Here is a 12,291-nt window from a genome sequence, read left to right as displayed (position 1 = left end):
GATGAGAAGGGGGAGACAGGAGGGGCTGAAAGTGAGAGTCTCCTTTTACTTTTGCTTTACACACACACACACACACACACACACACACACGCTGCACGCATAAACGGAAACACTTATCTGTTGGGGATTTATTTTTACTTTTTTTTAAGGTAAAGTGCAGTTTAATTTGTTTTATTTTTACTTTATATTTTGTATAAATTATTTTAATGTATTTTCAAGTTATTCTACACCACCACACTTCTTGGCTCCCTGCACTGGCTTTCTTTAGCTGCCCACATAAAAATGCCAAAAAATGGCCCAGCATATTTATACTTCTCATTTCTAATAGCATCATGTTCCCTCCGAAACTCCAGCACTGCTCGACTGATCCCACCATCTCTCATAGGTCGAGGAAGACATGTCTAGACTCTTTTCTGTTCTGGAACCTAGGTGGTGGAATGAAGTTTCACTAGATGTCCATACAGCAGGGTCTCTGGCAGCCTTTAAACATGACTTAAGACATATCTGTTTTTTCCACAGTCACACCTACAATCACAAAGGGAGGTGATACAATTTTCGCCTGTCATGAGGATAGATTTTGCCACTGTCCTCCACTCGTTACCTGTATTAATGGCATCTGTTTGAACTCGTTATTAGTATAAAAAAAACACCTGTCCACAATCTCAAACTGTCTCACTCCAAACTCAAAGAGCTGTCAAAAGACAACAGAAACAAAATTGTAGACCTGCACCAGGCTGGAAAGACTAAATCTGCAACAGGTTAGCAGCTTGGTGTGAAGAAATGATGTCTGGTGGTAGTAAGTATGAACACCAATTACTTCTATGTCCATATACCATGTAAAAACAGGCTACAACATGAAATAAACAAACATAGCACCATTTTGGATCCGGAGCAGCGCTGCGTGCTACTGCCGCACCGCCATCTTGGATTGTGTGTTTTAATGCCTATTTCACTGTCAAGGTTTTTAAATTACTGACCAAAAGTCAGTCCTGTAACAGGTTTGTGGCATGCGGACACAGCTGGCTAGTGATGGTGGTGGGCAGAGTGGGCTTACACACCCTGCCCTGATTTTAAAGCGGGGAGAAGCCTGCGATCCATTACCGATGATTAGGCCGCAGCCACGCCCGTTTCCAGAGGCCCCATACCACTCGTGAAGTAGCTGCTTTTATTTCTTGTAGTATAGCTCATGGTCACAGACTAAGTCTAGTTAATCAGTGACTACCTAGTGGCGGGATGGGGGAAACAAACCGGTGTCAGGAACAGGCTGAGAGTTCGTGCACACCGCATGCTTCTGTCTAGCATCCTGCTCGCCAATGTCTAATCACTGGAAAACAAGCTTGATAATCTCAGGGTCAGGATAAAGTCTCGAAAGTTCTTGACTGCAATCTCCGCTGCTTTACTGAGAAATTCCTGAATCCATGCCATGCCATCCCGCCAGTTAAGTTCTTCCTGGTTTACTGCATGAGCAGAACACTGGACTCAGGGAAGTCAAGGGGAGGCGGCTCCTGCACACCCAACCTGGAGCTACTGACGTTCCTTAGGAGTTTACATCTGTCATATTTACAGTAGTGCCATTTATATTCCACCTCAAGCAGGCACTTATTTTATCATCTCAACATGAATTTAATAGACCAAAAAGATTTCAGTCGAAAAGAAGTCAGAGCTTCCTCAAGTTTTATAAATAACTTGAGCTGGACAGAACTTTCGCACATCAGCTCTTCCATTGCATTTTAAAGGAACTTCACAACTCTGTGTGGTTTTGTCTTCACATAGTCACTTAACCCTGCGTATAAAATAGTTAAGAATGTCCGTAAATGTCTATAGTGGTATAGATAATTAAATTTAACTGAAATGATTGTTCAGTGTTGGATATGAAAGAGTGAAAGAGTTGTGTAAGTGAACCATGTGTGAAGATGAACGAGAAGTTTCGTTTCACAGGTTTTTTTTCCTACAGCAGTCAATTTTACTTCTGACTAAATTGAGATCATTCAGCAACATGAGAACCCACGTTCATCATCACAGCCTGAGTCTCCTGTTCCTTTTAATATCAGGTACGCATTTTAATTATGTATTTTATTTATTAGCATACATTATAACTAGAAGAGGGATTTGCAAAATTTGCAGTGTGATTTTGACTTTTAAACACATCTACAGACTGGTTGTAGTGTATATTTCATTGCTACTGTAAGCATAATACATATTTTAAAGAATCAAATATTTCACTTAAGACCATGTTATTTTATTTTATTTTAAACAAAAGAATAAAATCTAATTTAATACCGAAGTTAATAATAATAATAATAATAATAATAATAATAATAATAATAATAATAACACAATAATGACTGGAAACTGCTTAATTAAGGATAAAGAAAAAGTATGTGAACCTTTTTAAATTTTAAGAGTCAAGAGTATTGACAAATATAATGTGCCTAAAATAACACAAAAGAATCTTTATTGAGAACAACCATAAAAACCTCATAGTGGTAGTGGAAAGTGTGTGAATCCTTGAGTGAATGACCCCCAAAGGTCTTGTTTAGAAAATGAGTTTGGAGGTACTAGAGCTACTTTGAATGATAATACGCTAATGTGAGCCATGCCTCGCCAAAAAGAGCTTTCAGAGGATCTATGATCAGGAATTTACATATATCTGGACAGGGTTACAAAGTGATGTCAAAGACTTTAGAAATTCACCAGTCTACAGTTGGCAAATAGAGACATTTTGGGACTGTGATTTCTCTACCAAAAAGTGAGCGCCCAGTCAGAATTAAATGAAGAGCACAACTAAATCTCACCAATGAGGTAAAGAAACAACATAGAGTAACAGCCAAAACAGCCTACAGAATGCCATTGTAGTAAAAAAATCTGAAATATTAATCGTATACTTAGCATCAAGAAACTTGCCTCTGGTGTGAAAAATAAAAATACAGAGCAAAGCAACACTGTCTGTTAGCAGTTATGAAATCAAACTAGTGGTTTGTTAAAGATCAACAAAAACTCTTTCAGGCTGAGCTGCTCAAAGACACACTGCTGAATTTACTGCAGAATGTGAACATGATATAGATTTATACTGCACGTTTTTCATATATAAACTGGTTTGTTTCTTTTATCAGATTTTGTACAGTTTGGAAAAGCATTTACTATAATAAACGATTAGGATTATCATAATTACCATAATACATTAAAGACCAGCTGGACGTAAATGTTATTTTTGTTTATTCTGCACAAATGTATATCTGACGAATTCCACAAAAACTGAGACATGAAGAAATAAATAAAAATGCAATGAAAAGAAATAGGTGCAAAAAGTGTATAGACAATTACAAAATGAAGCCTATCCATCTCTGCTAAACAAGTGTTAATAAGGATCACTTAGAAATATATTAAGGTAATGTTTGGTACTGTATAGCTGTGTGCTGTTTTCTTATATGTATAATTAAGTATATGTATTTGGGGGGAAATCATTTGACAGAACCAAACAGACACAGTTGCAGCATTGGTAAGGTTTTCAATAATTAGTTTCTGTTGGTGATTATGATTGCTGTGAGAGTGAAGTAGAGACAGTGGAGTGGGTGAACAGGGCAGAGATGGGTTTGATTTCAATTAAATCCATTTAAATATTTATAATCCATTTATTTGAAAAATACATATATATTTTTATTTTATTTATTGTGACTCTTAAATGAGATCCTCAGTGATCCTGATCCTGTTTCCTCTCTCAGTGATCTTCAGCTCTGCTGGTGAATCTTCAGTTCAGGATCTGATCGGTGCTGTAGGAGACTCTGTTACATTCCCCATCAGTGTCCCTGTTTCTGGTAATCTAATTTATAACGGTAACACAGTTGGATTGGTGTTGAATAAACAGAGTGACACAGAGCTGAGTGAGAAGTTTGTGAATCGTCTTCAGTGGGTCAGTCAGAGTGGGTTCTTCACTCTCTCAGATCTGAGAACAGATGATTCAGGACTTTACACAGTGGAGAGCACTAAAGAGCAGAAGGGAAAACAGGATTATCAGTTGGAGGTGTACGGTGAGTCTGTTCTTCACAGATTTTAGACATAAACAATAAAGAATCTTAAACTCTTACCTTATCAGATTGTTCCTGATGTTTCTGTACAGAGAGAGTTTTAGCTCCTCAGGTGATGAACTCAGCCTCCAGTTCTTCAGAGTTCTGTTCATTCCTGTGTTCTGTGAGGAACGTCAGAGGACTGAAGCTGTCTTTATATGAAGACGGTGTTTTATTAAACCAGGCCAGCAGCAGCGACACATCCAACATCACACTGAATCTACATCTAGAAATAAAGAAGACAAACAATCACACCTTCAGCTGTGTGGCTTCCAACCCAGTCAGTAACAAGACAACCACAATCATCACAGACTCCTGCTCTCTGAACACAGGTACAGAATACACAACACTGTCTGTTATGAGGTCATTAATGTGATCAGTAAATATTAAACAGTGTTGAGCTTTTCTAGTAAAATAATAAGTGTAATGTGTTAGAATCAGGACGAATGTAAAGATTTGATTTGAGTAAAGTACAGTAGATGCACATTACTGAAAATGTATCAAACCAGAATTCAGCAGAAACTTGGTGTAAATACATAAAGTTAAATTCTCATCAATTAATATTTATATATGTGTTAAGGAGATGAACATCAGTCACAGGTAACTTTATAATTACTCTGAATGATTAATATCTGTGTACTGTAGTGAGGCTTGTAACTGCACGTGACCTATGACCCGCTCTTAGTTTCAGTTTTTTATAACATTATCAACATGTTCTATATACAGTACAAAACATACATTAATGCTGACCTCTGCTGATCCATTTCTAAATGATTTCTCAGATAAATCTATAACCTCACCCTCATTATTACTGCAATATATTAACCTGTAATGTCAGTCCTGACTGGTTAAGGTAAACCCTTATATAGAGCGTATAGAGCAAAGGCCCAAGAACCTGCAGGAACTAAAGGACACACAGTTGGATCAATCTGACTCAGGACACTCAAATAAAACATTTTCATCTGAATCTGAATTAATATGTTATTTAAAATAATGCAGCAAATTTTGCATATACTTTATAAAGGCTATTTTACATACTGTATGTTATTATGTATTCCTATATAAAGCCAGAGGAACATCAGCTCAGGTCATGAACACCATGTTTATCCTTTTCTTAACTCACAGTGAAGTAATTTAGATTCTGTGTGTTTTGTTACAGCACAAGGTCGGATTTAGGCTCATGTAAATTGTCTTGCTTGTGATAAACTGTATGTGTAAATATAAATAATATTCAGTTTAGCAGTGTTCATAAAACATGTCTTTAAACACACTGAACTATTAACACATACAAAGTACAGCAGAATACCTAATGATATTTATATAAACGGACAGCACTAATGATACTGGTTTGTATAATTTAAACTATGTTGTGTGTTTTTTACAGGAGCTGATGTTAGTGATACCCGTGTGATCACTGCTGTCATATGCACTGTGCTGTTATTAGCGGCAGTAATCGTGATCGTGTGTCTGTGGAGAAAGAGAAATAAAATGAAAGGTATCCCCACATCTCATCTCTGTTCTCAGTAGACCTGCATTAATATTAATAGTTTTGACTATTTTGGAATTTATTCATATCAACAAATTGTGAATTTACTTTTTTATTGCAGTTAATGTGCAACAGCATGTGTTCACACTACACATGATAAAAAGTCTCATTTATATCCTGATTATCTGGATTATTTTTCCAATCTGTCTGTCAGTGTCTGACCTGATCTCTGTGTTTTTTATCTTAGATAATAAAGATAATGAAGTTCAGTATTCTGAGATAAATAATAAATCATAAACACACTCAGGTCAGTAACTGATGGACTGACAGACACTGACAAACATTTTGCTATAATTAAAAGTAAAAATAAACCCTCACAGTATAGTGTGATGTGCAGCAGCTCATGTGTGGTATCACAGCTTGGAGGACATTAGTGTTGTTAAAGTTCTTGTGATGCTGCGGTCTAAGTGAATTTAAGTGTTACTGAACTCATGCGCACCATGTCTGACTCTCACAGCTTTATAAATGTCTACAGTGTGGTGTAGTGGAGTCTGATATCTAATAACAAGTCTCAGTCTTACTCTCAGATAAAAGCACTGATCTCTCTCTCTCTCTCTCTCTCTCTCTCTCTCTCTCATTTAAACAGCCACATCAGAATGTGAACGTGTCTCTGAAGAACGATGTCAAATAACGACGGTTTATGACAAAATTCGACCAGAGAGAACATCAGACTACAGCAACATCAGAACAGAATAAACCAGAACTGAAGTGTGTTTATGTTATTGGTTGGGTTGGAGTGAATAATGTTAGAGACATTTTATTTGGACACAAAAAGTTGCACAAATTAAAAAGAATTCCTAAGCTTATAATATATTCCTATGTTAGATGTGTGAATGAGTGAGGTTAATTTATCATTACATCATTACGACTGATTATCCTTTAGCTTATAGCTGAATGATAGCCTGAACATGATAGTTGTTTTTAGTTAGTGTTTGTTTTTATAAATAGAAATGTTCTCTAAAACCATATTAGTATAATATATATATATATATATATATATATATATATATATATATATATATATATATATATAATTTTTTAAACAAACAGAATAATTTATCACCATCTCTTTAATTTAATTTTAATTTAATGTTGGAAATGTTAAGGGTTAAGACGAGCTGTTTGCATGAGTTCGAGTGAAACCGTGTTTTAAAGTGGCAGGTCAAATTTAAACATTCACACTTCAGCTCTTCCTGTGTATTTCTAAGAAACCCTCAGATCTGTGTGTTTGTCCTGTTACATCCTGAAAGGATTCACAGCGCATCACTTTTTCCACATTTTGTTATGTCACAGCCTTATTCTAAAATGGATTTAATTAACTTTTTTCTCAGAATTCTACACACAACACCCCATAATGACAACATGAAAAACATTTAAGATTTTTGCAAATTTGTTAAAAAAAAAAAAAAATTAGAAAGCACATGTACACAAGTATTCACACCGTTTGTCATGAAGCTCAAAACTGTGCTCAGACGCATCCTGTTTCCCCTGATCATCCTGTTTCCCCTGATCATTCTTGAGACACAAATCTGGGAAAGGTTACAGAAAAAATTCTGCTGCTTTGAAGGTTCCAATGAGCACAGTGGCCTCCATCATCACCAAACAATGATTGCTTATATATGAATACACCAGTGCAAACAGGTATTGTCAGAATTTTTTTTTTTTTTTTTTAATACTAATTGTATTAACATTCTTGGATATACAGTGAAGTGTCCAGTGCTTTAGCACAACATTTTCCATATTGTTTTAAATTTAAATCTAATGAAATATAAATAAAATCCATATATGGATATTAACAGCCAGACTAAATGCAGATTGCAGTAACAGGTAGTCTCCGCTAGATGGCGGATTTTACCTCAGACATCTGTAGACTAGACGGGCCGGACTCGCTGCACTTCCGTCAGATCTCGACGCCATCTTGAAGAAATCTAAAGCCGCAGCGCGTCACATAACAGTGAACTAAAGGAAAAGCGAAGATCGAGATGAGCAGGGCGAATTATGTTATATATAAAATGTATATAAAATAATCACCAGAGTGATATATATTTATTTTGTTTAGTTTGCTTATATTATATATAACTTCTATTTAACTGTGGATTTTTATTTTTATCATTCAATTTTCAAATATACCCGAAGCTTCTACTTTCATACTTTTACTGTTACATATTGTACTTGTCAGTTTTTTGTGTTTTAATATCAATAAAGTCTACAGAAGATATCTATGGTAAAATCTTCCCTCCTACTGCCGCCTAGCGAAGACTATCTGTTACTGCAAGCTTTATTTATTCTTTCTGTAAACATGCATGCGTATTTTTATATTTAATAAAATAACTGATTAAAAACGTAAAAAATAATTTATTGAATGTATTTTAAATTATTATGTACGTGTTTTCTGTGTTACAAAAATGTTTGTCTTAAGTGGATGAATAATTTTAACACAGTAAGAGCATGGACTTTGGTATTTTTAATGATAAAAATGTAATGTAATTAAATAATGTACCATTAATAAATGTTTTTTCAATGTTTTTAAATAAATATTTTATTAAATATTAAAATACATGCATGTTAACAACAAGAGTAAATAAAGCTTGCAGTAACAATCTCTTAATTTTGACTAAGAATTTCTATAATATAATATTATTTAATGCGCTGCGGCTTTAGATCTCTTCAACATGGCGTCGAGATCAGACAGAAGTACAGAAGAAGGCTGTGGTAAAATCTGCCATCTGGCGGATACTACCCGTTACTGCAAGCTTTATTTACTTTCACATTAAAAATTAGATTAGATTAGATTTAACTTTATTGTCATTACACATGTACAAGTATAAGGCAACGAAATGCAGTTTAGGTCTAACCAGAAGTGCAATTAGCAGAATGTGTAGGATAAAGGTATAAGCTCTAAGTACACTTAAAAGGTATATATTTATATATATATATATATATATATATATATATATATATATATATATGTGCAGGGAGAAGCTGTGGGTAGTTATTACAGAAGGATATTATGTGAGCATAATATACAGATTACGAGTAACTGTAATTATACATTTACAATGGATGAACAGTATATACAATTTGCTATTAACTGTAGTCTGGAATTTACAAGTAGACATGTACAGATAGATATGAACATAATGTTCAGGTTGCTATTTTCTATAGACAGGAATTTACAAGTAGAATGTGTGAATATATACTCAATCAGAAGTTTACAAATGTATTGTGCATGGATATTTGTTTATTTAAACAGGTATGTACATTGTAGTGCAGTCCATATTAAATAGGGTAATGGGAATGGGAAGAATATAAGGGTGTGTGGGGGGGGAAGGGCAGGTGTCAGTGGGGGGCAGATGTCAATAAGGAGACAGCTCTGGGAAAGAAGCTGTTCCTCAGTCTTCTGGTTCTTGACCTGGGACACCTGGAGCGCCTACCAGAGGGCAGGAGAGAAAACAGTTTGTGGGCGGGGTGAGGGTAATCCTTAAGAATACTGCGTGCTCGACACACACAGTGTTTCTTTTGAATGTCCTCAGTGGCTGGAAGTGGAGGCCCTATAATACACTGGGCAATTTTCACCACCCGCTGCAGTGCCTTACGCTCAGCAACAGAGCAGCTTCCGTACCAAACTGTGACACAGTTCACCAGAGTAGATGAGGACAGCTGGTTCTTCTTAAGTGTTCTCAAGAAGAATAGGCACTGGTGAGCCTTCTTGACCGGGCTAGAGGTGTTGGTGGACCAAGATAGGTTTTCCGAAATGTGGGTCCCCAGGAACTTAAAGGATGAGACAGGCTCAACAACCATCCCGTTGATGTAAATGGGTTCATGTGAACCTCTTCTTCCTTTCCTGAAGTCCACAATGAGCTTCTTGGTCTTATTAGTGTTAAGGAGCAGATTATTGTCTGTGCACCAAGTGGCCAGGTGCTTGATCTCCTCCCTGTAGGCAGTCTCATCGTTGTTGCTGATGAGGCCAATCACTGTAGTATCGTTTGCAAACTTTATGTGTTGTTAGTTCCATAGGCCTGCAGTCGTAGGTTAAGAGGGAGTAAAGGAAGGGGCTTAGCACACAGCCCTATGGTACGCCAGTGTTGAGCATGACGGTAGTGGAGCAGATGTGGCCTGACCTAACATGCTGGGGTCTGTTGGTCAAAAAGTCCATAATCCAGTAATCAAGTTAGGTGTTAATATCTAGATCTTTAAGTTTGGTGATTAACTTAGAGGATAAAACAGAATTAAATGCTGAGCTAAAGTCAACAAACATTTGTGCATAGGTGTTTGTATTGTCCAAGTGTGTGAGTATAGAGTGCAGCGCTATGGAGACTGCATCATCTGTGCTCCTGTTGGCACGGTAAGCAAACTGGTGTGGGTCTAGTGAGGATTGGAAAGAGTCCTTTAGGTGCATCAGGACCAACCGCTCAAAGGACTTCATAATAATGGTGTGAGTACTACGGGGCGGTAGTCATTCAGGCACGTTGGGTTAGAGTGTTTTGGCATTGGCACAATTGAGGTAAATTTAAAGCACGCTGGTACAGCTGCTTGGGCAAGGAACATGTTAAAAATGTCTGTGAATACCCCAGCGAGCTGCCCTGCACATGCTCTCAGTACGCGCCCAGGGATACCGTCTGGTCCAGCAGCCTTGTGCACGTTCATCCGGCTCAGTACGTTGTAGACGTCAGATGAGGTAAGTGTGATGGGTGAGTGGTCGGGTGAGGAGGCGATCTTGGTGACATTTTCTTTATTGTCTTTCTCAAAGCGAGCATAAACGTCATTAAGCTCATTCAGAAAGAAGACATTAGTGGCTGTGGGGGTGTAGTGACTGGATTTGTAGTTGCTGATGGCCTGGATGCCCTGCCACATGCATTGAGGGTCAGAATTTAAAAAGTGCTCCTCTAGCTTTAGTTTGTAGCAGTGTTTGGCCTTTTCGATGCCCCTCTTCAGGTTAGCCCTGGAACTGCTGTAGGCCTGTGCATCACCTGATCTGAAGGCAGTGTTGCGTGCCTTCAGTAGGAGACGCACCTCCTTGTTCATCTATGGCTTCTGATTTGGGTATGTGGTGATCTGCATCTGGGTTGTGACACTGTCTATGGTAGTGTTGATGTAATCCAGAACAGAGGAAGTATAGCTGTCTATGTTCGTGTAAAAGCCACAGGTGGCCTATGTTGCAAACATTCTCATTAACATTAAAAAGCATATACTTTTGTATTTCCCCGTTGAAGCCCAGCGTCCATTGACTTCAATGCGGCTGCTTTAAACGTTTTTTTTCCAGTGCTTTGAAACTAGACGGTCATTGGATAAACGCTGCGATTATTTCAGGGCCAGGACGCTGGGCTGCTGCATGATGATTGGAGGAGCTGTTTAAAGGGCGGAACCCCTTTTTTGATTGACAGCATGTCTTAAGTATACATCAGCACTACAGAGTTCAGTCCCATTGTCGGGTTATAGTAAAAACTTTCGGGTGGATCCCGCACTTAAATCCAACTAAAAAGTACTGATCCCGCACTTAAATCCAACTAAAAAGTACTGAAAAAAAAAACAAAACTCAGGCCGGGCTTCCAGCTGTTCAGAGCAGATTGCGACACAGAATCAATGGGGAAATCGCGAGGCGGCGGGACATGCTTTTACATCAATGAACGTAGATGAAAAATGTGACACCACTGAAGATGTGCTGTCCTGATCTAAAGGCATATTCCATCAACTGCAAGCCTTTCTATTCGCTGCGGGAGTTTTCCTCGTTCATTCTTGTGAGTGTGTACATCCCTCCACAAGCGTGTGCAAAGGCAGCATTGCAACAGCAGGCTGCTCAGATCACAGACACCGAGCAACAACACCCGGACTCGGTTTTAATTATACTTGGGGATTTTAACAAATCAAACCTTAAACGCGAACTGCCCAAATACAAACAGCACATTTCATGCCCCACCAAAGAAAAAATACTTTGAAACACTGCTACACCACAATAAAGGATGCATATTCATTCATTCATTTACCTTTATTTAACCAGGAAAAAAAAAACTCACTGAGATTAACATCTCTTTTCCAGGAGTGTCCTGGCCAAGATAGGCAGCCAAATAACAACAGACATTACAAAGAAGACAGTTTACATATTAAAAACAATCACACACAATTTGATTTCTCTCTAAGTTACACAATAAGGACTTAAAATTTTTAAGTGACACTAAGTTCTGTAACTTTATCTCCTTTTGAAGAAGATTCCAATCTGAAGTAGCAGCATATTTAAAAGAAGTTTTACCAAGTTCAGTCCTAACAAAAGGCACACAAAGATTGTAATTTGATTGAGAACGTAGTGAGTAACTCCTAAATGAAGTCCTTTGTATAAGACAGCAGAGATAAATTGGTAAACAACCCAAAATTGCTTTATATATCAACAAATCCCAATGCATTTTTCTACAGATACTCAAAGAAGGCCATGCAACTCTATTATATAATTCACAATGATGTGTTGAAAATTTACATCCAGTTATAAATCTTAGAGCTCCATGATACAGAGCTTTTTTTATCACTTAATGATAAAAAAAAAAACATAAAAACATAGCAAAAACTATTTCTTTCTTAACCTTAAATGAAAAACATGACTTATTTCTAAAATAAAAACCAAGCTGCTTCTTTAATTTATTTTGCAAATACTTGATATGTGAACTAAAACACAATGTGTTGTCAATAATA

The 12,291-nt window shown here is 37.1% G+C and overlaps 1 protein-coding gene across 1 annotated transcript; it reads left to right on the top strand.

The window, feature by feature from the left end:
• The first annotated feature begins 2,843 nt into the window (after positions 1-2,843).
• On the top strand, positions 2,844-4,738 carry LOC128508460 (SLAM family member 7-like). The gene is made up of 3 exons (XM_053479806.1): positions 2,844-4,028; positions 4,118-4,396; positions 4,710-4,738. The coding sequence occupies exons 1-3, from the start codon at positions 3,683-3,685 to the stop codon at positions 4,736-4,738; spliced, it is 654 nt and encodes a 217-aa protein (XP_053335781.1). The 5' UTR covers positions 2,844-3,682.
• The last annotated feature ends 7,553 nt before the right edge of the window (positions 4,739-12,291 follow it).

This window comes from Clarias gariepinus, chromosome 20 (genome assembly GCF_024256425.1).
Source record: "Clarias gariepinus isolate MV-2021 ecotype Netherlands chromosome 20, CGAR_prim_01v2, whole genome shotgun sequence".
NCBI classification, from domain to species: domain Eukaryota; kingdom Metazoa; phylum Chordata; class Actinopteri; order Siluriformes; family Clariidae; genus Clarias; species Clarias gariepinus.
The sequence above is the reverse complement of the archived record's forward strand: the minus strand, read 5'-3'. Positions and strand labels throughout refer to the sequence as shown.

What these genes read in the sequence shown, in the direction of transcription:
- LOC128508460 (XM_053479806.1), top strand. Translation starts at nt 3,683, where the DNA reads ATGAGATCCTCAGTGATCCTGATCCTGTTTCCTCTCTCAGTGATCTTC. An exon ending in TTATCAGTTGGAGGTGTACG is followed by an intron (nt 4,029 to 4,117) that starts GTGAGTCTGTTC and finishes GTTTCTGTACAG; the next exon opens with AGAGAGTTTTAGCTCCTCAG. An exon ending in CTCCTGCTCTCTGAACACAG is followed by an intron (nt 4,397 to 4,709) that starts GTACAGAATACA and finishes TGTGTACTGTAG; the next exon opens with TGAGGCTTGTAACTGCACGT.